Source organism: Etheostoma spectabile, chromosome 12, assembly GCF_008692095.1.
Source record: "Etheostoma spectabile isolate EspeVRDwgs_2016 chromosome 12, UIUC_Espe_1.0, whole genome shotgun sequence".
Lineage (NCBI taxonomy): Eukaryota > Metazoa > Chordata > Actinopteri > Perciformes > Percidae > Etheostoma > Etheostoma spectabile.
The window spans coordinates 25,699,490-25,725,048 of record NC_045744.1 but is presented as its reverse complement, the minus strand read 5'-3'; the positions used below and the strand labels follow the sequence as shown (position 1 = coordinate 25,725,048).

The 25,559-nt window shown below is 39.9% G+C and overlaps 2 protein-coding genes and 2 non-coding genes across 5 annotated transcripts; 2 read left to right on the top strand and 2 right to left on the bottom strand.

The window, feature by feature from the left end:
- Positions 1-833: 833 nt before the first annotated feature.
- LOC116699423 (ceramide synthase 2) lies at positions 834-11,439 on the bottom strand. Of its 2 annotated transcripts, none has more exons than XM_032531969.1 (11): positions 11,193-11,439; positions 10,035-10,205; positions 7,357-7,474; positions 6,563-6,681; positions 5,665-5,722; positions 5,521-5,571; positions 4,118-4,210; positions 3,764-3,892; positions 2,528-2,637; positions 2,243-2,396; positions 834-2,064 (listed from the first exon to the last, which is right to left on the bottom strand). In XM_032531969.1, exons 2-11 carry the CDS (start codon positions 10,199-10,201, stop codon positions 1,852-1,854), a joined length of 1,212 nt encoding a protein of 403 aa, XP_032387860.1. In that variant the 5' UTR covers positions 10,202-10,205; positions 11,193-11,439; the 3' UTR covers positions 834-1,851. The 2 variants fall into 2 exon arrangements, with proteins under 2 accessions (XP_032387860.1, XP_032387861.1); XM_032531970.1 differs by having other exon boundaries at positions 10,035-10,217; positions 11,195-11,340.
- trnar-ccu (transfer RNA arginine (anticodon CCU)) lies at positions 1,104-1,176 on the top strand. Its single transcript has one exon. It is a non-coding gene; the product is annotated as a tRNA-Arg (tRNA).
- Positions 4,845-4,916, top strand: trnam-cau (transfer RNA methionine (anticodon CAU)). Its single transcript has one exon. It is a non-coding gene; the product is annotated as a tRNA-Met (tRNA).
- A 4,561-nt stretch (positions 11,440-16,000) lies between the features above and the next one.
- On the bottom strand, positions 16,001-20,570 carry ctxn1 (cortexin 1). The gene is made up of 2 exons (XM_032531971.1): positions 20,372-20,570; positions 16,001-17,099 (listed from the first exon to the last, which is right to left on the bottom strand). The coding sequence occupies exon 2, from the start codon at positions 16,461-16,463 to the stop codon at positions 16,188-16,190; it is 276 nt and encodes a 91-aa protein (XP_032387862.1). The 5' UTR covers positions 16,464-17,099; positions 20,372-20,570; the 3' UTR covers positions 16,001-16,187.
- Positions 20,571-25,559: the final 4,989 nt, after the last annotated feature.

Sequence of the window (25,559 nt, the reverse complement as noted above, 5' to 3'; positions counted from 1 at the left end):
CTGCCAACCACCTGCACGAGTCTCCAAGACATCAGCTGCCTTCATCCAGCACTCTAGGTCAGTTCACAACACAAATAGGTTTTTCTCCATCAGTGTAGAAGGAGGATTCTGTTCTCAGCAGAATTCACCTGGTATTACTGTTCTCCGTCAGCTAGTTTGTTATTTTGGCTGTATTCAGGCCTGTTCTAGTGTTTTCCTCTCTTGCATGCTTTTTTTCAGGCTGTCATTCAAGGATTTGGCATGTGAAATTCCTCTCTTGGATACGTTCACTTGCCACATCTTTGATTGACAGGCAGTGGGCTTACTATCTATTGATATTGTTTCCGTGATTTACCTGATTTCTTAAAGGCATTGTGTTTTTCTCATTACAAATTATTTGATTCATAATTTAAATAGGGTGTTTTCAGGCTGTGCTCTGTGTAATGTACTGTAGTTAGAGAGACAGCAGGTAAAGACACGTTGTGAAACATAAACACACACTTGACTGTGTGATTGTTTCTTCTGTGATAGGTGATTCAATACGTGTACTTCTAACTTTAAGCCATCCTGAATATTATGTGACCAAAATGTTCATATAGCCACGCCGAGGGCCCCGCTGCTAGGCCTTGGAATAGAAGAGCAGGCGCCCAATATGTTGAGGACGTTGTCCTCCTAAACTACCATATACATTTCAGTTTTAATCAAACAAATCAAATTCAAATTTCTGTTGTTGTGGTATATATACAGTATATATATTTAAAAAACACACCCATGCCATCCCATACTGTATATACAGATTGGCAAATTAAACAATAAAATTCTACTGCATCAAATAACAAAACTATGACAATACATAGAAAGAGTAAAATCGTGATTTTATTTCCTACAAATGTCTACTGCATGTTGTGTAACCATTTCATTATTTTACAATGTTAAACAACCATTTGTGTCTAGAATTGGGTCTTTCATCAGCTGTTTAATATAAGTTTTAATTTTTCATTTTGCTATTGTGATATTTCTTAATAACAATTAAAGAAAGAAAACAAGTAAATTGACTGAAAAGGGTATGTGTCACTACCATTGATGGATGAATTATGAACAGTTGTTCTGCAACATCTGCAGCTGCCCCAGTGGCCTAATGGATAGGGCACTGGCCTCCTAAGCCAGGGATTCTGGGTTCGAGTCCCATCTGAAGTGCATGGCAGAGAAGCGCAACAAAAGCGTGCTGGGCCCATAAGCCAGAGGTCGATAGACTGAAACAATCCTCTGGTATTTATTTCATAGGACTAAAGATGAAACTCTTACCTCTTGTCTAATTATACTCTCCATTAATGGTGCTCTAAATGATGTTGCGTGTCTTTTAAGCTACAACATTTGTTGCCACGTACAGCAAACATCTCCTCACTATCCACTAGCTGCCTGTCCCCGGAACACACTGTAGAAAACGAAGTCTCTGTAGACAGCCCAGGGTCTACAAACCGCAACAAAAAACAAAATGTGCCCACCTGCACCATGAGGCATACCCAAACAGTGTTCCAGCGTTCCAGCCAATAATCGACAAGAAGGATTTGGGGGTGGGGGGGTTAGTGCGCGGAAGCACAGAAGGGAGGTGGAGGTGATGGGATGAGGAGGAGGGAGGGGCAAGCTAGTCTCATTTTGTTTGAAAATACTTCGAACGTCAACAAGAAGTAACGTCACCACCCAACATCGCTTAGAGCACCTTTAAATGTGAAGCAGTGGCATCAGCATACGCAAACTGTAGTAAACATCGTGAAAAATCACATATTTCCTTTGATTTCAGTCAACATGTAAACCATGGCTGTTTCAATTTTCAAAAACTGTGACTTTCTGTAAAAGATAATCATCAAGACTTTACTGAGCTTTTCGCATCTTGTCGGCTACAGACTCCCTGTGGTTGGTCAAGTTATTTAGGACACAATTGTTGGTCAGCACAGACAGTTTGGAGTTCAGTTTGTCTTTACTTCTCTCCCAACAATGATCTCCTCCTTGATCCACATTTCTCCCTTTATCGTCCCCATCTTCTTCAACCTCACTCTCTTCATCACTGCGTTCGTCTTTTTCCAGCTGGAGACAGAAGCAAATACAAGGTTTAAAAAAAGTGTGACAAAACCGAGGATCTAGTCTGCTCTGAGATGTTAATTTAGAAATTGACTCCTCGTGTCTATTCATATCAAAGCTATTTGCAAGGGTTACAAATACTAGCCAGGGATGCTCTTTGTTTTATTTCACTGCTGATTCTCACCTCGCCTTTCAGGAATTTATAAACCATGCGCAAGATTAGGCCAGCCCAGAAGATGTGAAGAACCTGCAGCACCATCAGCAGGACGTTGAAAAAGTAGTAGCCGGGAAAAGGTTTAAAATTCTCCATGGACAGTACCAACGTGGTGTGGATGATTCTGTAAGTATTAAATAATAAAAGTAATGTTGAAAAAAGTGTTTCTGACAAGGCAGCCATGCTGCATGAAGTAGTTAAACATTTTATTGCCAAAAATGGAGAAAAAAAAAACATCTTAAGACTGAACCTTACTTGGTGGGAAAAATCACCAGTCGAGTCACAAGAAAGACCAGCGTAAACACAACAAATAGCGTATCACAAGTTCTCCTCCAGCCAGTGCCGTAGTTGAACATCTTGGCAGACTGCAAAAAACACACAATAGCATTGATAAAACCCATACTCGTAAAGCTAAGTCACCACACTAAACAAAACATTAGGAAAAAATTAGTTAATGAGCTAACACTGGGGATTAGAATAATAGGTAAAGAGGAAAACATGTCAACATGGGGAAATAAAAAGGAGCATGTACTGTATAAGCATTAGCTCATTTTTGTCAGCTCAGTTCATTAAGAGTCTGTAACACGAGCAGACTTGCATGCATTAGAAATGTTATTAGCATCATTTGTATGACTTTATTGTTGTCTTTACTGTTGTTTCTTATGACATATCTTACGGAGTGCAAGAATCCCACACAACCTTTTTTATGTATACTAATACTAGTGCCCTTTGAAAGCATGTCTGTTTGGGAGGTGTCGATTGCTTTACCTCCTGTATTGCTGCTTGCAATTCTCTCAAATCTCTCTCAAAAAGTACTGCACGAAACAATTTTGACGTACTTGTACTTGTACTTGAGTACTACTTTATGCTGCTTCATACTTCTACTCCACTACATCTATTACATCTATATGTCTATTGGTACTGAAACCAAGTGGAGGTCGATAGACAGACAATTAGTTTTTTTTTTTTGCCTGCAGGCAAAAAAAACAAACAAACAAACAAACTTTGCTCTCTGCTACGGCCTCATATGAGAAAGACAGACAGACGGACCGTCGGACATAGATTCCTTCCCTTTACAGATAGATATTTTCATGTACAATCCATCGTTTTGTAGAGGTAAACAGAGGCCACCTAGGGGTGCTAAAGTACTTTTAGCCATCAGGCCTCAATCACAGGATCTGCTTGACACCATTTTACTTTCTAAGAACAACTTTGAGCACAGAGTAAACCTCTGATTGTAGTTTACTTAATTTAGACAGTTTGTACGGCTTCACAGACGCAGACATATGGCCAACATGGAGGTGACTCTATAGTGACATGCCCTCACGAGATTCATTTGGGATTTTTTTGTGCCTGTTTGGCCATCGCCCTAAAGCCGGAATAGATGACATGGTTAATGTTGTTAATGTAGTAAATAAAGTTGTTCTTTTGAATCCCACCGTTACATGAAAGCAGCATGACAATGGGAGAGTATGTGAAATCAAGCATTACCTCGAGCAGGATGTCAGAGGAGTCGTGAAGTAGCATGACCAAGGTGCCGATGCGAAGGTAGTTGGCACAGTAGGAGAAACTCAGCAGGAAGATGGTAGCCAAATGGTGAATCACCTGTTCTTTAAAATCCTGACAAATCAAACATATGAATAGTATCTACTCAGTGAAATGAAACTATCTTCGCATGGCAACAAGGTAATTTGTATAGTCACTGATTAACCATGTGTTAGTGAAGTTTCTCATTAAAGCAATGCTTCAAATGAGAAATACGACCAGGCTTAAGCAAACATGAGGCTTGTGTAATTTTCTAAAAGGAAATGCAATGTGGGTTAGAATGGATGTTGAGGTCCTCACCTTCCGCTTGACGTCCACAGAGATTCGGAGTAGCAAAGAGCCATAAAACCCCAACTCTAGCATGTAGTACCAGTAATGAGCCCTCTCCATGATCTGTGGATAAAACATTATTCAGTAGCACAAGGACATTTACCCCTGGCACAAAAATGAAGCCATGGTTAGCAACAAAGGAACAAAACTCTAAATGTAGATGAGAATTCACAGTTAATAGCTACATTCTTTCAGTTAAGATTTGTGTCATCAAACTTTGTCTTTAAAGCCATTTGTTTTTGAAGGAAGTGTGTATGGAAGGAGAGCACTAAATGAAGTAGAGCTAAAGCCATGAGTGACTAAATCGATCAGTTCATTATCAGAACATTAATCTGCAGCTATTTTGATTATCGATTTTTTTAAATCATGAATGTGGTAGTTTTAGCTTTCTTAGTCTTCTGTGATAGTAATACTTATTATACTTAGGTTTTGGACTTTTGGTCAGACAATTAAGACATTTGAAGACGTCTCCTTGAGCTTTGTGAAACTGTATTTATAAAACTGTATTTATACTTCTTTTTAATATTATATAGACCAAACAATTAGTAGTGAAAAGACATCTTCCAAAAGTATTATAGTATGTAGTGTGAGAGTATAACAGTCACTGCCACAACAGTTTTTCCTGCACCCCTAGAGGTAGTCATATGTATGACCTCCTAAGCTATTTATAGGCCACTGAGTATCAGCTGAGCAGTGCAGCAGAGTGGCGCAGCGGAAGCGTGCTGGGCCCATAACCCAGAGGTCGATGGATCGAAACCATCCTCTGCTATTTTGACACTTTTAAAGTGAATATCTGTGTTTTTATCAAGAAAAATCTAATTTATAATTAAACTAAGCATTGATGATGATTAATAGTTATCCATTTATATTGTTAGGGCAGTGATACTCTAGATTCAGAAACAGCCTGAGTTATATGTTAATATATAGAGCTATTGAAACCTGATTTTTTCATAGCTTGATAGCAATCACATTTAAATGGCGGGAGAGAACTCTGGCAAACAATAGGAATATAATATATAGTTTAAAACATAAACACAATTGTTCTTATCTTCCTAAAAATGTCATTCCTTAGTTGAGTCATTTAGATGTATTTACCCATAGGATTAAAACCGAAAGGAAAGTGACAGAATATTCATTGTTCTCAGTGACATGAATAAGGATGCAGATTAGTTCACCATAGTTTGCCATAATTTCCTCTTTAAAACAAATGCAATCAGTTTCCTTCAAAGTCAGGTTTTAGGGTCAGACTACCCTTATAAACTAATCAGGATGAACAGATTTCCCATCAAACAAGGCTCTCCTCATCATGTTTAAATGTAGGACAATAACGACAAGCAATGTAAAAATAAGATGAAATGATGTTAAGTCTTCACCTGAACTGGATATTTCCTCCAACATTCCCTCAGGTCCCAGAACCATGGTCTCTGTAGAGAAAGAAAAAATAAAGACACATTTAAAACAAAAAAACTTCCATAGCAACGTCATTGCTATAAAACGTTTTTGAAACTCATACTCACATCAATCAAACAGGCCAGTCCAGCCGTGAAGGCTGTGATGTAGAAAAAGAACCTCCAACTGCCAGACAAAACACTTTATCAGACAGATCAGACAACAAGTCTACAAAATAATGAAAGCGCCCATATTATGCTCATTTTCAGGTTCAAAATTGTATTTTGAGGTTGAACCAGAATAGGTTTACATGGTTTCATTTTCAAAAAACACCATGTTTTTGTTGTATTGAACATTGCTGCAGACATTGTTTTCACCCTGTGTTTAGGTCTCTGTTTTAGCTACAGAGGGAGACATCTCACTTCTATGCTATATTTGGTAAGAGTCGCACATGCGCAGTAGCTAGGTAAGATCACATCAGCTAGGTAACTCTTTCTCCAACTTTGTTCTGTACAAGGCAGGATTAGCTGGGAGACTTCTTCTTTAACGAGGGGTACTTGTGGAATACCTGCAGAACAGGGACATGGAAGTAGTTCTTTTGGAGATTACGGTGAACTAGTGTGTGTTGTAGCAGTGTTTTGCCATTGAAAATGAGCTAGCATGCTACGGTTAGCCACCTCGTCTCGGGTAGTGACGTAGAAAGCTGTGCAGATTTTGAACAGCTCACCCGGAGACTGGAGCCAGAGGACATTCAGAAACCGGATCTCAGTCAAAACTGCATGGATAGTTTTTTTAAAGGTTGTATGCGTGTGGAAGCACCAGAGACACAAAATAACAATCCAAATCCCAGATAAATTAGATTTTTTCATACTATGTGCACTTAGATACTAAGATAGCTTGCAGTGCAGTGATGATTCTTACGATTAGTTCATTAAGGGGTTTCCCCCAGCTCTTGTGCTCTTGAGGGAAGTCATCTGTAAACTGAACAATGAAAGTGTTGTGGCGAGAGAGAGAGGCAGCACTCACGCAGCTTCGCCAAACTTCTTGGTTTGACAGGGCCTGTCTTGGTTTCTGCGAAGTCTGAACCAGGTCTCAATCTGCCTCTGCGTTTTGCCACACAGCGACATCAAATGAACAATTTCACTCTGAAACAGCAATGGAAGAGAGAAATCAATTAAATGCGGAGGGATGGAGAGCTGTATGTGATCTTGGAAGATACTGGGTATAATGATGTAATCGAAATGGCAGGGATAAAGGAGGAAATGACAAAAGGAAGAAAAAGATATTGGCAGAGAGATCATCTCAATTTCACTATCTACTAAATGGACAGTGTTGTTGAGTTACTCCAAAAGTGTTGTTGAAGCAAAATGTAAAGTGTTAGCCGAATAAGTGCAGTAACGTTTGTCTGTAATGTCTCCTGAAGCAGATGGATCCTTATCTGCAGGTTTTGTAATCAAACAGGGCTGCTGGGATTAATGAAATTGGTTTGTGTGATGCGATGAAGCATTTTTATATTCTTTTGTAGTATTTTGTACATACAAGCATTTCTAGTTTACCCAAAAGCTGAGAGTATATGACTTAATGTAAGTTGGATGTTTTTCCTAATGACAGGTTTAGCAGGAACAAGGAACTGGAGCCGTCACAAAACCCTTTCCTTGCTTTTCACACAGAACTTCATTGCAACATCAAACTAACTAGAGGAAGTATAAATTTAAATTAAGACATTTGAGAAATGAAAACCAACTCTTTCTGGATGACGTTCAAAACGAGCTACAAATGGAGCTGAACATGCATGCATGGTGAGGCCTTTTCAGACTAACCTGTGTCGGCTGTCTGCTCCTCTGGGTGTAAAACGACTCCAGCTTCGGGGAGGGGGCAGCAGTTGCTTGTATTCTGTTCTTCACCCCCAAACATCTGCCCATGGGTGGGGCAAAAAACCTGGAGGCAACAAAAGACAGCTTACCTAAATGATGCACCGCTAACACCCACTGTGGTAGAGTTAGGCCACCAGCCTGCAGTTGTTCAGCCAGAAATATGCATAAATATAATCTGAATAGTATACGGTATATATATATACATATATATATATATATATATATATATACATACCTATACCTATTAAAGAAAATATGAGATAACAGACTACTACAGAAGAAAGTAGAAAGTAGCACAGTACAGGAATAACAATGCCATTTACGGTATATATAATATATATATATATATATACACTACCGTTCAAAAGTTCGGGGTCACATTGAAATGTCCTTATTTTTGAAGGAAAAGCACTGTACTTTTCAATGAAGATAACTTTAAACTAGTCCTAACTTTGAAGAAATACACTCTATACATTGCTAATGTGGTAAATGACTATTCTAGCTGCAAATGTCTGGTTTTTGGTGCAATATCTACATAGGTGTATAGAGGCCCATTTCCAGCAACTATCACTCCAGTGTTCTAATGGTACAATGTGTTTACTCATTGGCTCAGAAGGCTAATTGATGATTAGAAAACCCTTGTGCAATCATGTTCACACATCTGAAAACAGTTTAGGTCGTTACAGAAGCTACAAAACTGACCTTCCTTTGAGCAGATTGAGTTTCTGGAGCATCACATTTGTGGGGTCAATTAAACGCTCAAAATGGCCAGAAAAAGAGAACTTTCATCTGAAACTCGACAGTCTATTCTTGTCCTTAGAAATGAAGGCTATTCCATGCGAGACATTGCTAAGAAATTGAAGATTTCCTACAACGGTGTGTACTACTCCCTTCAGAGGACAGCACAAACAGGCTCTAACCAGAGTAGAAAAAGAAGTGGGAGGCCGAGTTGCACAACTGAGCAAGAAGATAAGTACATTAGAGTCTCTAGTTTGAGAAAACAGACGGCTCACAGGTCCCCAACTGGCATCTTCATTAAATAGTACCCGCAAAACACCAGTGTCAACATCTACAGTGAAGAGGCGGCTGCGGGATTCTGGGCTTCAGGGCAGGGTGGCAAAGAAAAAGCCATATCTGAGACTGGCCAATGAAAGAAAAAGATTAAGATGGGCAAAAGACACAGACATTGGACAGAGGAAGACTGGAATAAAGTGTTGTGGACGGATGAATCCAAGTTTGAGGTGTTTGGATCACAAAGAAGAACGTTTGTGAGACGCAGAACAAATGAAAAGATGCTGGAAGAATGCCTGAAGCCATCTGTTAAGCATGGTGGAGGTAATATGATGGTCTGGGGTTGCTTTGGTGCTGGTAAGGTGGGAGATTTGTTCAGGGTAAAAAGGGATTCTGAATAAGGAAGGCTATCACTCCATTTTGCAACGCCATGCCATACCCAGTGGACAGCGCTTGATTGGAGCCAATTTCATCCTACAACAGGACAATGACCCTAAACACACCTCCAAATTGTGCAAGAACTATTTAGAACAGAAGCAGGCAGCTGGTATTCTATCGGTAATGGAGTGGCCAGCACAGTCACCAGATCTGAACCCCATTGAGCTGTTGTGGGAGCAGCTTGACCGTATGGTACGCAAGAAGTGCCCTCCAACCAATCCAACTTGTGGGAGCTGCTTCTGGAAGCGTGGGGTGCAATTTCTCCAGATTACCTCAACAAATTAACAGCTAGAATGCCAAAGGTCTGCAATGCTGTAATTGCTGCAAATGGAGGATTCTTTGACGAAAGCAAAGTTTGATGTAAAATAAATCTTATTTCAAATACAAATCATTATTTCTAACCTTGTCAATGTCTTGACTCTATTTTCTATTCATTTCACAACGTATGGTGGTGAATAAGTGTGATCTTTCAGGAAAACACAAAATTGTTTGGGTGACCCCAAACTTCTGAACGGTAGTGTGTATATATATATAAATAAAATATGAGATAACAGAATACTACAGAAGAAAGTAGAAAGTAGCACAGTACAGGAATAACAATGACATTTTAATTAGCTTTAACAAGCCATTTGATTCCACTGACTCTTCACTCCCGTGAATGTAACAACAGTTAACACTCTGGAGATGTAATCAACCAATCCAAACCCCTGTAGACTATCTGTGTGTGTGTGTGTGTGTGTGTGTGTAAAAGTGCCTATGAGGCTTGTTATGCACTCCTATGCCCACTGCAGCTATAGAATGCAACTACCAATAATTTCTTTCTCAATTTTATAACTGGACATGTGTTTCATTAGATTTTGGGAACAGAATTTTGTTTACAGCTATAATTTAAAATAACTTTGAAATTTGAAACCCTTCCTTTTAGTGAATAACATTTCTATTTCTGTCTGTCTGTCTGTCTCTTTCTATTCCCCAAAGGGCTCTTTTTCCTTGATGATACCAATGCCTGCTCACTCACCCATAGGAAATCAGATTAGACGATTGTGTATTCTAAACTGTAGGTATTTTTTCAGGTCAGGCAGGATGGTTTAAGAGAGTGTTTGATTGTGATCCTGTAAAGCCTACAATATCCCATACACAACGCCTAGATCTTGACAGGATCAGGTGTGTTTTACCTCTCAAACACGTAGCGTAGAGCAACAAAGCCCAGTGCGAGAGGCAGAGCTATGAGAAGGTCCCGGGGTCGTGCTCTGTCAGAGTCTGCCAGCTGCTCCACGTCTCTCCAGGTCACTCCTGGAGGAAGCCAGTAGTCCTCCCTCCAGACGTCAGGTAGCAGGTCCATTCTGCTGCAGATGGACAGGTACAGGCCAAGAGGAAAAAGTAGACACGGTGATGTTTAGTTGAGGTTTCCACACAGTTAAGCCTCATTTCAACCAAATTTGATTTCTTCTGATTAAACCCAATCCGGGATGTTGTGTACTTGGATTCAAGTAAGCAGTGAGCCGAGTCAGACCTCAGAGGCCTCTAAATCTCTTTTCTATCAATGGATCTCTGGACGACTCGGGTTTCTCATTGTTTGCATGAAATCACAGAGCAGATCGCTGAAACAATGTTGGGCATCTTGAATGGCTGTTGTGCTTACAAAGGAATGTACATGTATACTACCTAGCATGACATGACAGAATAGTGGACCACTTAGAAAAGGGCATATCCAAGTGAGAATGTCAAACCTTGTTTTGTCTCTGCAATAGTAACCCAGGTACTTTTTGCGCATCAGTCTGCTCGTACACCAGCTGTTGTAGTGGTCAACGAAGAAGAAGAGCCCAATAAAGGGTTTATTCTATATGTAGCCTGCTCCTTTTACTTATTTTGTTTATTTCAGGTTTATTTATTAGGGACAATGCACACTAATAAAACTTAAATAAATCAACTAACTGAGCTTCAAACATACCATTACAATATGGATACTATTATTAACAAGTCATATCAAAGCTATAAGCAATATATTAAGTTTTACATCCTTTATTAGGATTACTACCTGTCAAATATGAATATTATCTGTCAACAATGCCACAAAACAACCACACATGTAGTTTACAAAGCTGTGAAACAAGAAAGGCCCTGCAATAATAAGCTATATTATAAATCCTAGAATAAAATCCATAAACTCCAGTACCACATGCATACTGTAGCCTATACTTCTACACAATAATGTAGAAATGTCATCTATGTTGAAAACCAGTTAGAATTACAAAAAGATGAATTTCCACGGTGAAACACACCAATTTGTAGTTCAACTGTTGAAAGAAATGGGCTGCATAAAAGAGACTCACCTGGTGATTTATGAACTGATAAATCAGAGGACAGAAGAGTAAATCCACCTCAAGCTGTGAATTTGTTTGAGCCAATTATTTGGCAGCTAATGCGCCTCAGGACCGCTGTGTCCCTGACGACTTCACCACAGTAGAAGTGACTCGTTCAGCTATCATGTTTCAGGTGTCAAGGTAGGCGCGACAAAGAGAGGACGACACTTGTTTCAAAATAATAATGATTTGTTGGTAATGACCGTTAAGGTTTGTAATGATTTTGAGTCACCAAAATGAAAACGTGGTTGCTAAGAGACGTCTGTTTTTATTTCACAGCGCACTTTTTTCAGAAGACACGATAGCCTTCAAAGGGACAAGTGCCGATGCCTTAAAATGTGTAATTAGTTAGGTAGGCGAGATAACTTACGACGCACAGTCATACAATATTTTACAGCTAAATTAAGTAGATGTTTGCTACCTTCCAAAAACATTTTTCAAATTAATTTCAACCCATATGTTTTACAATCCGTACAGCTAATCCACAGCAATTGCTCGTCAAGGTAACCCCGGTGTGCTTTTATTCTGAAGTCTTCCGGTGTTCTCTGCCTTGATATTGGAGCTTGACGGTAGAGCGGCTAATGAGACACAAGGGGCGTTTCCTGCTCCGCGCCACGGTTCACCTCTCAGCATGGGCAAACAAAGAAAAGACTGAACACTGAAGAAATATGTAGTGATAAAAATGACATAACCATGTCAGTTCAGTTTATAAGCCCTGTAACCTGAATACATTAAAGACAGTTAAAGCAGCTATGTAACTTTTGAGAGAAGAGATTAAAAAAATGTATCAATTAAAAGTTGAAATCATGAGCAATAAAACTCACTTTGGTTCAATTATTAAACCAAGTTTATGGCTAATGTACTCTATAGTTAACATAAAATGCTTGGCACACCTTTGACTGGAAATACCAAGTACATCTTGTACATCATCACGTTTCCTTATGTAGATATACGTACATCTCCTGAGTTTCTACTCGGTAGGAGACTGGTTAACCCTAACCCTTAACCCCCCTAGCAACAATCCAGGACATTTCCAGGACTTAGTTTGAAGATAGCTTGAAAGTAAACACACTTGTGTACATATTTATTCAGAGTAACAGACATTACTCTGAATAAATGTCCGTGATGGCTTTGTGCTTGACTGCTTTAACAAACTCTAATGACACACACTCCCTTAAAACACACAAACAGAGTCAGTCACACACTCCTTAACCCATGCCAGCACACCCTTGATGCTGTCCGCTGATAACCCTTGTCTTTAGGGAGATAAGCCAACTGTCTGCTGATAATATCATTACTGTTTTGCAGATGAGCTATTCTTTCATTCAGGACCGCAACTGTGTTATGTGTCAGCTGTGTTATTAAGTCACGTATACAGGACATACTGGGAGATACGTGTGTTTCTGTGGGATGGAGTCAGACTAGCAGAAAATGACTTTGACCAGATTCAGGAAGTTATTTGCATAATGTGGGCACCTGTCTTGTCTGTGTTTCCCATGGATGTGGTGTGTCCATGAACTGAGACAGAGGCGCAGGTGTCTTACGTCTGCAGAGGCGCAGGTGTCTTACGTCTGCAGAGGCGCAGGTGTCTTACGTCTGCAGAGGCGCAGGTGTCTTACGTCTGCAGAGGCGCAGGTGTCTTACGTCTGCAGAGCCGCAGGTGTCTTACGTCTTCATGAGGTTATCAGATCTGCTGAGGCTACAACACCAGCCATTGCAGCTACTTATTTCAAATGAAGCTACAATCAGACGACTTTTTTTAATAAATACTAACCAACTTAATGACAATAATTATAGTAGTATTGCTAGTATTGTTTATATTTATTCACACTCTCAACCACAGTAATAATGGGGCATGTTGAAGTGTCAAATATACAATATGCTTACCCAGAAAAGTTTCTGTCATGCACGTCAGGCCTGAGGTCATTGTTTCCGGTGATGCCGCTTTATTTGCATATCCATGTGTGACATGCAAAAGTGTGTGTAGGTGAGAGAGAGAGATGGGAACTGAGAGCCTTTGTTTGTCTTTTATCAAGTAGGTCACTTGTCAGGACCCACTGAAGCAAATGTGCCCTTTGAATTGCCGGAGTAATGAGTTCGGGGGGGGGGGTGTTAAGCTGTAAACTGTTAGTTAGTCTGGCTGGTTGTGCCAGGTTTATGGCCCCAGATAACATTCATGTTACAACAACATTAATATTATAGGTGAGGTGTGGAGGCATATTAGTGCAATAGATATGTGTATTACTGTAAAACATTCTGATAGCTTTAGCAATTGTTAACACTTTTTTCAGGACTTAGAGCTTTGAGCTTAATGCTAACATTAGCGTGCTAACATGTGTCATAATAACAATGCTAATATGCACATCTTTTAGCGGGTATAACCTTATCTTGTTCACTGTTTTAGTTTAGCATATAAGCATGCTAGTATTCATTAAATAGCTCATTAAATACAGCTGAGGCTGATGGGAATATCATTAGTTTAGTAAGTATTTGGTCGTGAACCAAAGTATCAGAAAAAAACCCTTATATTTTGACCTGATGATTGTGCTAGAGGAAAAGTTACCAATATTTCTTTAATTTGTCCAGAGAGAGACATGAAGGTTTGAATGTCTGCAACCAGACCTACAATAGTCCTACATCTCTTGAATGAATGTACTATGGAAATGGACAGTACCTATACAGTTTATCATTTAGTCAGCATAATAACTTTTAAGTAAGGGATTGTATCCAGTAATCACTCATTTTGATACTAATCCTTTTTGAAAAATCAAAACCACTTTCTCCATATTTCACTTTCATCCAAGCCCTTTCTGAAAGTCACACATTTCTCTCTTTTTATTTTCTCAACAACATTTTTTATTTTTTTTTATTGGATTTGAATAAGCTTTTCCTCATAGTGTAGAAGCACTTTGGAGCGCTAACTGATCAGTGTACTCACACTTGTAGTTCTCAAAGTGTCCAGAAGAGGTCTCAACGAATCAGATGGCTAAGTTCCTGAGTGAGAGTGTTCACAGACGGAAGCAAAGGCCAGGCATATCTGATACCACAGAGGATGAAGCTGAAAGGGAAAATATGGGGAAATCCTACTGAAAAACCCCAATGGAGGTGTGTTCAGGAAATACACTTTAATTATTTATTACAGGAGTCCGATAATTCTTACCTAAATCACTTCAAATATTCTTGTTTAGTGTTTTTGCTATTCTTTTTGAGATGACTGCCGCAAATCTTTGAAAACACGTTACCACTGATATGTCTCATTTGTCTCTCATCCCAACAAGCAGAATGCTGTGATGAGGGTCTAAATCACTCAGCGGAGGTATATGTTTTATCTTGGGCCCCCCGCCCAAGATAAAACATCTGATCTAACTCTGTGAGGGCCGGTCCTCGTAAATTAAACGGCTGTGTGTATTTACGATCCTCCAATTGATTATTCCATTGATTTAATTTGCTCTAACTCTTGCTTATATTGATTGTAGGGCGGCAGTGAGGACAGCATTTGCTCAGGCTAAGTTTGTGTGTTATACATGTGGTGTCTGCCTCTGGTGTTTGTGTGTGTGTGTGTGTGTGTGTGTGTGTGTGTGTGTGTGTGTGTGTGTGGTCTGTAAACTGATGAAACTATACAATCAAGACAAAAGCTTTTTATTTCATTAAAAAACAGAATACCAGTTTAAAGAAGTTTAGGAAAATAACTTTTTTACAAGAGAGAGTCTACATCCGGGATATGGACCACATACAATAGGTTGGTATTGATAAACAGTCTTTTGGCCATCTTTAATGAAACAAATCAACTTTTTAACAAATCAATCAAATATCAATACTTAACCTTTTTTTAATCCAGAGAGGACACTTTAATAAGGGCAGAAACAATATTACAAAAGAAGTGGAAAAAGGTCAATTTAGTATGAAATAGATATTAGCTCTTCACATACTGTATTCCTACAGGCACTGTTGAACTGATTTGGCTGGTGCACTAACCCTAAAGGCAGAAAGGATTAGGGAGAGGAAATTGGTATACATGCATTTGATAATCACAACTGAGCTTGATAAGCCTCTTAAAGGGATTGCGACATGAACTAGCAAAACCTCAAAGAAAATATGTTGCGTTAACTGTTATGTATTATAATACACTAGCTTTCATTGTGAGATGAGATTGAAATTTCGGACACAAAATAGAGTGACACAAACAATTTGAGAAGACAAATTAAGTGATTCCCTGGAATCATAGAGGCTTTGGTTAGTTAGGAATCGGTTAGGACCTGAGAATCATGTTAGAGGTGGTACAAATACTGTACAAAATCCAGCATGGTTCACGTTAAAAATAACTTCTTGGTTCAGCTTGGTTTCCAAAAAAGTCTCAAACCTGTTGTTCTTCCATTTTAACGGTAAAACGACGTACACAGTTGACAATCTTGCTTTAAATCTGCTGCAATAGTGCGTATTAGTTCTGTCTAAATGGCTTCCATGTCTGCCCTAAACATATTGGATTTCTCTTTTATTCAATCAGAGCCGCTCTTGCAGCAGCTCCGCTCTCTATTTATAATCAGCCCTGGGATTTGTAAAGACATTACAGAATTACAAAATGACATGACAAACAGGAGTCCTAACGTAATGCTATGATACTGATCACTGTCTTCCTGCAGTGTGACATCATACACACCATAAGTCTACAATAAATGTGAATTACTGTGAATTCAAATGGATGCAGGGCTTCTGGTATGTCTCCTCCATTTTTCTGTGAATGAAATCCTCATACAGATACGATGCAATGTTTTTTTTTTTGCTGTTATCTTTACAGCATTGCATTCCAGTATCCCAACCACACAACAAACATGCAGTTTCTTTTATTTTTGGGAGCTGAGACTTTGGAAATAGAAGCTTTAAACAGGGCACGGAACAAACATCATCCATCAAAAGTGCCCCTAAAGAACCTCTACATATCTCCAAATTCATCCCTTTCTCCTATCTTCACACCAGTGCATAATCAAACTGCCCTCTGTCGAGCCCCTCCTTGTGGTCCGACCACGAGGATGCCGGCATGCTGCTGTACGGGTCTAATAAGATACGGATGCAGCGAACGACCAGAAAGAACAGCAGCAGCACGAGGAGGCCAACGAAACACAGGGCCGATCCCTGCTCGGGGTGCCCTGCCGTGGGCTGCAGCGCCGCCGGGCCCCTGGGGAACCCGGGCGGAGGGTGAGAGGAGACTTCATAGTCCACAACCCAGTAGTTTGTGTCACTCATCGTGGAAGTGAGGGAAAGTTTTGAAGGTTAAAATCGTTTACTGTGTAGGTTTTATTTAGCAGTCAGACGATATGAGGAGCGTGCATGGCTCTGCAGGGTCATCTTTGTTATCGTGAGTTAGATTTCTAAATCCAGAAGGACATCACATCTTGAAAATGTGGCAGATGTCAAGAGAGTGAACTCGGCCACGGTGCTTCCCACAAGCCACAAGGCAAATAAATAGTTTCAGCAGATCAACCGCGAGGCCAATTAGTATTGCAAATGAATAAGCCCTCAGGCAAGCTGAGCAGCAAGCCGAGGCATGCTCAGTGAGTGTTTAATTACAGTAAATCCCTCAAGAGTAGTTAATACAGAAGCTGTGGTCGCCACTTTAACTTTAAATCATTGGCACGATCCTCTGTTTATTTTAAGTGTTATCCTGAAGCAGCCCTAGAGGGGCATCTATTGTGATTACAAAGTGGTGTATGAATTCCAATCGAGTGGCTGAAGATGATGTTCCATGGATCAAGTGCTTGCAGGCTGTTAATAATCTGCGTTTTGTTTGCTTCAGAGAACGTTATGGTATTGAGTCACTTGAGTTTTCATATCTTGAGTCACCAGGAATGTCTTCATTTGGGGATTCAGTCATCAAGATACCTGAGAGGGGGGAATCAAGACAAGAGTATGGCTGGGTTAAAATCATCCATTCTTCAATTGAAATAGATATTGAGTCATCTCAAATCGGTTAATAACATCCCCAAATCGATCTTTAAATGGCTGCCTTGTCACCATGGATGTGTGGAATCGACCCCCGTTTTGGGTGTCAATTATTAGTGTAAACATTAACCTGGTCCATTGTAAAAAAATATTTGAGGGTTGCTTCTTGCTTGTACAATTTAACAGCAGAAGTTCTCTAAGAATGTCTTTATTATGTCCAGGCAAAATTGGTATTGTAATTTGTAATCAGGGATGCACCGAATCCAGGATTCAGCTTCGGATTCAGCCAAATATTGTGCTTTGTGACGGGGTTTGTTGTCTGACAAATCTTAGAATTTACGCTTACACTTGGCACGCTACGCTGGTTGACTTAAATTACGTTGATTATGGGAACGTGTATACGGAGGTGGAGTGTTCAATGCAGGAGGCTGTGAGAGTGAAAATGAAACTTGTGATGTTGACTCAAAACAGAAATGTAATGGAATCGGGACCTTGTGAATCGGAATCCAATGGATTCAGGGAATCATTGTGGATACCCAAGCCTAGACAAGAGGCCATGTGAGTGAGTGAGTTTCAAGCATGCAGAGGTGTTGAATGGATGGAAAAGTCTGATGGATTCAGGGGGATCAGAATTTGACAGGGGCCCTGGACCATATCAAGAATTATAGATTTTTAGGGCCCGAGTAAGGAATTTTCAAACCTAGCAGTATCCCTGTATCACGTGCCCGTGAAACAGAGACAAAACAGTCTTATGTTAAAACTATGCATAAAACTACAAAAAAAAATGACTTTCCTCGTCACAACATCTGAAAAAATAACTGAGACCAGGCTGAAGCACTACGCCTCTCCTGAGCTCCAATACAGCTTAGTACAAGAAAGATAAATCAGACACTGATGATGGGAGAGAATTATGTGGTGGCAATCCTCGGAGAGTTGCTGCACTCTTGCACAGAAACACTTTCTGTAGGCTCTTTCATGGGCCGCGGAGTGGAGCGAGATTTCCTGCTCTAGGTGCACTCCCCAGTCAGCAGATTCTATTCCAGGAGGCTTCATCTTCCTCCTTACCACCCCGCTGATCCACACAAAGACACATTGATAGCTCCTCTGCTCTCCGGTTGATGGGAATAAAGGTCCAAGCGGAGGTTTAATAGAAAACTTGAAGACATAATGAAAAAAACTGCCTGCCTCAGTATCAATTATCAAATGGCCTGTGGTTACATCAGGCTGGACAGTTCAGGTAGCTGCGTGTATCAAAGGAAGCTAAATGAACAAGACTCAAGATCAATAGAAAGCCATGAAGTAGACACCAAGTTTACACAACAAGACAACATTAGTCAGAGTGAGTCAGTGGAAACCACTCCGAACAAGGCTGCTAATGAAAAAAGTGGGCAATAGTAGTTGCACAATGTGATTTATGATGTTGTTTGATGACTTCTACAACTAATGTGATTTTCCATGAAAGACTGCATAACCGATTTTATACTTTTAAGATGTGACTGATTTTTATCTGCTGCCAGAAAACATCTACATTATACAAGACGGGATTTGAAAGTGATTGGGTTTTTTCCTCCTCCTAAATCCTTTTGAGTATCTGCACAGTCAAAATATACTTTCAAGTTACGCAACGCAACCAACATTTTTGCAGCTCACTGCAACTCTACTTGACAGTTTACTTCATGCTGCATTGGCAGAATATATAATAAAGGAGGGTTACATTAATTCAGTGCCATCCTACATTTTTTATCCCATGACCCTCCTGCTCTACAAGTCAGGAAGTCCCAGAAAAAGAAAGAAATGTAACATTGTGAATGCGTTGTCCTTATTCACAAGCAATCCCAGCAGATACGTGGGTTTCAAAAAAGGAGCAGGGAAGTTACTGTTTGTTTTCAGGTCACTCTCAAAATTTGTGCGGGTTACCTAAGGTCATAAAGATATACAAACAACACAGAACCCAGGGTGAGGATATAAAACCCAGTGACATTGAGGAGAAAAACAAATGCAGCTTTAAAGAATATAAAAAATCGAGTTACATCCATTTCATGGCTCATTGGTCCTTATTGAGACACCTGCTTTGGTTCCTAAGCAGCAGATAAATCCCACTGATTTACACATACTGAAAATAAAAGAATGGAAGAAAAATGTGGACAAATAATTTTCTAGGAAGTAGACTTACAAAAGCCTCAGAAGCCGTGCCAATGATTTCTGAGGACAGAGCACATTCAGTGACATATGGTGTCCCACGTGGCTGTAATACCTGTAATAGTAATATAATTCATAACTGTGGATTAAGACAGCAGCTTTGAAAATGTCAAGGACTTCTCCAACTAAAAAGGGTGAAATGATGTTGTCTAAAGTAAACCCTGAATGTGGGATCTGCCAGGCTAAACAGAGCCAAATATCTATTAGTTGAAGCAATGCGCTCTGGCATCTAAAAATGTTAAATGAACTGTTTTGCGTCGTCTTTTTAATCCCTGCTGGTAGTGATCTCTGAGTATATCACCCCAAAGGCTTTCTGTAATGTGGTTTTATTCTTCTGGTTAAAAAGAACTACTTCTTAAACACAGACATGAGTGAAATTAGTTCAAAGATTCAAAGACATGCATTTTAAATATGTGTCTCACTGCTGTTAGAAGAAGGTGGAAGAAGCAGATGATTTCATTTAATGATCTCCTTATAAAACTTCAGTTTTGACCAAGTGACATGTAATCTCCTCCACTGTATTCCAAACATGCAGGGCATGAGATGGACATCTTGCAGTGGGTGAATCTGCCTTTTTATTGTGTATATTTGCACTTAGCACATAACTACCTCTGCCCTTATACCGTGAGTACAGTGTAACGTGTTGGTGCCTTATCATCGTCTATGAAATAAAGCAGAATTAATAAAGCACATATAATATAATTATATTCCCTGTTTTACTGGGATGCTGTGGCTCTCTACTTTGTACATGCCTGGATCCCCCTGTCTTATTAAGGGCGAGATGTTAATATATATATTTTTTTTTTTTTTAAACATTGAAATGTAATGCATTTTTGAACCAAGGATGTTTACATTACTCCAACTGAATGGGACATGAAGTTACACAACAGCACAAAGTTATAGCCTGCAACCCACCCGGCCACGCATGCATGACGTTCACAGCTCCAGGCTGACTTCTTCATGCATACGTTCACACAATGACAAACTGGAGGACAATCACATTAGAGACTTACTTCCCAGCTGTTGTCACAGATGAGTACAACTTGGAGTGATGATCCAGCAGTAGCAGCAGTAGCAGCAGGCGCGGTTTTAGCACCGCGGAAGGCTGCGGTCTCTCTGAGCTTGCACGCGGAGCTCCAGGTCTGAACTCTGCATCACCTCTGCTGCTGTGCTTTAAGTCCGCTCAGTTTGAGGGTCCGCCCCACCTCCCTGCCCACTTCTGACTGTCCCTGCATGTACTGCACACATCTGTTCGTTCGGATGAGTAAAGCGCCGGGAACCATGTGTGTCTTTTGCATTATGTAAGAGGACACTCAGGGGCCATGCAGCCAGTATGACTTGTTTTATTCTTGTTTACTCCAAAATAATAACTCTATAATTTTCTTTGAATTATCCTACACAAATCAAAAACAAAAAAAACATTATTCAAAAAGAAAAACATTTGTACACCGATAGGTAGGTTGACAGGTGCGAAGAAAAACCATGTATTGTGTGTAAGTTTTGTAATACTTTGCTTTATTATAACTAGTTTTACACTTCTAGTGTTATAAAGGCTAAATTATTTTTTTTTAAATGGCAGTAGCATGAACTAAACAATGTAGTTCTTACAATAGAGTTTGGGCTATGAGTTATGAGACAAATATGATGATGCCACTTGCATAAAATGTATTTGAACAGATAACTATGAAAAGGTCCCAAAATTAAGACATTTTAGAGATTTTACACAATGTTGTGTTAGGGAGACTTGCGACCCCACTACTGTTTTTTATTGCTAGCTTTGGTTTTAAAACATGCATGGCTGAATTAACCTGAGATCAGGCCCTGGGGTAAAATTGAGCTGTGGGCCCCAACTGACCACCCTCCAGGTATGGAGTTTAGTGTGATTCTATTGAACACAAATTAATTTAGTAATAGTCTACCAAGTGAACCGAGTAGAGAGTGCAGGTAGAGCAGGAACTAAACTAGATCAGATTTCAGAACGAGATGTTGACTTGCTGATTTGTTTGGGAAAAAGTAGACAAAATCATAAGAGCTTCTCAGAGTTGATGAATTGATCATCATTGATTGATGTTGAATTAATACTAATAGGAATACCTAAAGTGTGCTTAGAATTGCGAGGTATGTGATGATTTAGTATTAATATCTTACGTCAGACTGCATAGCAAGTTTTCCTGAACTGCAAGAAAGGAAATGATCAAGACATGGATCAAAACAAGTGGGCCAACCTGACTGCACCTGTGGCTCAGCTCCAGACACTGACTGTGAGAAGTCATTAATTGGCACAATTAAAACTGTACAAACACTGGGACAGATTGCAGTCTGTACACATCCATATCTCCCCTGTGTGAAGCCACATGGGATCTCCCTGTAGGTTTAATTAATGGTCAGTGGATTGTAACACTGTCCTGAACACAACACAGGCCACTGGGGTCCTCATTGATAGGAGTCTCCAGCCAGCAAGGTTATGAAATCCAACATTTCTATCGCTATCCTTATTGTTACAGATACAGGTACACTGAGGGGTAAAGCTGTGGTCCAGGAAGCAGACGCATGCCACCCCTACGGGCAGTCTGGACCCCATGACAGCAGGTGAGTCTAAGTAATTAAAACCATGTGTATGTAGGGCACTGGAGCCTTTGTTCCACTTCGAAGCAGCCCTTCCTTTAAGGCTACAGACACACCTCACCTCCTTCGGCTGGGATTGACAGACTCTTATCTTAAAGCTATAGTGCTTAGTTTCTCGCAATCTATTGCGAAGTAATGGCAACAACATGACAACATTGGCACATTGACATGATGTAAGCGTTCGGTGATCGCACCCTTCTCAGCAGTGACGTAAAACACGTCACTCAAGCTTCTGCAGGCAAATGTCATCTGACGGCACCATTCTGTAAACATAGCCATAATGAGAAATGCAGAGAGTTTTGTAGAGCTGACAGGCTTGAAAAGCTTTTTAACAACTAATTTGGCTATGGCTTGAGTTTAACGGAGGTTCATTATATGAAATAGTTGTGCACAATAGCTTTAACCAGGGCCAAAAACCTGAACTTGACCTTATCCACTGTACAGTCTACTCTAACCTAGTCTCGCATTGACAGACCTTCCTTCACAGTGCTGTGGAGGAGGGTCTGATTAGTCCACACAGAATTTAGGGATGGGAGAATCACAATCGTCATGGGTGGCACTAAGCGCTGCACGGAGCCATGGTGCTGCTGCAAAATAGCATGCAACAAAAAACTCCGATTGGACAGATAGTCTAGCTAGCTGTCTGGATTTACCCTGCAGAGATCTGAGGAGCAGTTAACCTTAGTCCTCAGAAATCCACCCGAGTTTAGAATTAAAACACGAAAAAAGTGTAGGGTAACGGACATACTGCTGCAAAGCGGGACATCCAGCAAAATTTCCGGCGGCAACGGAGCAATCCTGGAAGTGGAATTTTGTGGATATAGACTAACTCTAACCTAAACGTGTTACAACTCATTGGGGAAAGTGATGCCTGATACCTTCCTAATTCTTTCCAAGACTGCGATCCAAATCGCATACTTTTTCTACTTTCTGCCGTACTGCAGCTGTCCTTACAAAGTGGGTATTGTTGCATGCAATATGCATACAATTGATACATACTTTGTCATATATTGCATCTTAGACTTTGACCATCCTGCTCATATATCCGTCGAAGGCTTCTGTCCATGAACTGTCATCTGTCTGTGCTCTCTTGGCGGCTCAGTCGATGTTATGTATCTTCTGCAGCTCAAATGATTGTGGGTCAGAATAGCCAGAAAAACATGCTGCTTTGAATACTGCAAAATGCGACCGGATGCAGTAGGACATCCTCGTTCCAACGCATACTTCATTTGAGATGTGTATTGGGACATGCTTAATCTTTTTCTGGCATACAGAATAGTACGGTAGAATGGGTATTGGCATAAAACATTGAAATTAGTGTATTATGTGAGATTAGTGTGAGATTCTATTGTAATCAATCATTATCAACAGTTTTCACAAAAGCACAGAAAGTTGTATTCAACCCTTTCTGTCAATATGGTATATACAATATTGTAATATAACAGTAATTATTCATGTCAATCATTTGACAAGATTACATGAATAGTTTGATAATTTGGGAAATAAGTTAATTTGCTTTCTTGCAGAGAGTTAGATGAGAACACACATATTTGGTCACTGTGTGTAGCCGGTTAGCTTAGCTTAGCATAGAGGCTGGAATCAGAGGGAAGAAGCTAGCCTGCCCTGACTCTGTCAAAAGCTAACACAAAAAAAGTGACTTCCTGGAGTATCTGCTGTTTGCCTGGCAACCTTACAGTGAGGTGTAAGCATTTTAGAAAACTGGTCATACACAAGTGACGTATTACATGAATATATTTCACAATCACAATTTGCATAGTGGTACCAATACCAATCCCATATTCCTAAGCCGTTTTCTTTTGCTGATAAGTTGTCCAACTTGAGCATGTAAAGATAAGAGCAGCAGAGCAAGCCCTAAATGTGGGCCATATGTTTAGATACAAGTAAAGTTTTTCTGGGTATCAAGCTACTGTTGAATTTTTTTCCTCAAGACTACTTTAAATGCTGTTTAATTTGCTGGGGAAATAAAATAACAAAGTGTGTTATTAAAGTATGTTACTTCAAACCAAAACCACCACAAAGGAAAATGTAAGTATCAGACTAAGCTATATGAATTTCATGACATGTAAACAATGTATAACATCTGCTTATGTAATGGTCTGATGTTGCTGCATTCACCACACTGAAAACCTTTTTATTACAGTATGTAGACGAGAGCACATCTTGGTGTATTCATGGTAGTGAGCCACCAGGAACGTAATGAAAGAAGTAGATAAAGGAGAGCGCTGCACTGCCTCCAGGCTGTTGCTGAGATGCAGCCAACCCCTTTCATTCAGGTACAATAAGGGTGTTCTTTGCTCAGGGGGCAAAACATGGACTTTTTCCGTAAGAATGTTCTTATCACATCCTGTGATTTTAATGGGCATAGTTTTATCTTGCCACACTTGCCGCACATTGAAGGGAAAAAAACTTAAAGGACAGGAATCAACACCCAGTACGCTTCAGTGGCATTCAAGAGAGGTAAGAAGACTTCGGAGGACCAAAGGAGGTTAGTGGTAAGACGTCCCTAGTCATTCATCACATCAGACAGCTGTGGGATGAGGTCGCCTTAAATTGGCCCTGTGTGTGTGAATCTACAGGCATGTGTTATTAACAGCCTGATCTATCATCCCTACACTACCAAGTCCATACGTTTATCAAGCAGTGTCAATGGCCAGACCAATGGACATCTATCAAAGCGTGTCTGTTTGCTAATGAGAAAAACAAAGCGCACACACACAACACGCACAAATTCACCAAAGTCGTTACCTTCCATGTCATTAACTGGAAAGGAGTAATCCTTATCAGGTATCATCGTTGTCGCCATTCTGTAGTGCAGTTAAATCAATTAGCATCATTTCCACGTCATAGACTTATCGTAATGCAGATCCATTCACAACCCGATCTGATGTCATTGAGAACTCTTCCAAGTAGCAAATTGTAAACAATTCGAAGGGCAACAGTTATATGGAAAGCCAAACAGTCCAAATACACGTGATTTCTCACACTTAAACAACACGTAAACAACGCGCAAACAATGTGCAAACAAGGTGCAAAAATACTCATAAACAACACGTTGATTTTTCACACGTTAACAACACGTAAAATACATGCAAACAAGTAAATTACGCGTAAACGGCGCTTAAACACGTAGACAACGCGTAGACAACGTGTTGTTTACGTGTTAATTTGATGTAAATTTGAGCCACTTGGTCACTTCTCCATTTTGAATGGGTGAGCATCCTAAGCTCCCATTGGCTGCTGAGCAGTAGGGTTAAACCATTTCTGTAAGCCTGGGGAGGGGGTTGCCTGCCAACATTCAACATGCAAAGGATGTCTTTTCTTTCTCATTTCTTCTTTTTTGTTTAGCTTTTAAAAAATATTAATTTAAATTCAATGAATTTACTATTCAATTATAATTTTTTTTCCTTCAAGATAACATTACCACCTTTTGCTCCACTGCTGCCTTTTTGTTTAAGTGTAGCATTTTTTATTTCTTGCACACATTGTACAGTGGTTCCTATGTTATTTAGCTGTTGTATATTTTTTTTTCTGTACAAGCTTTCTTTATATATTTGC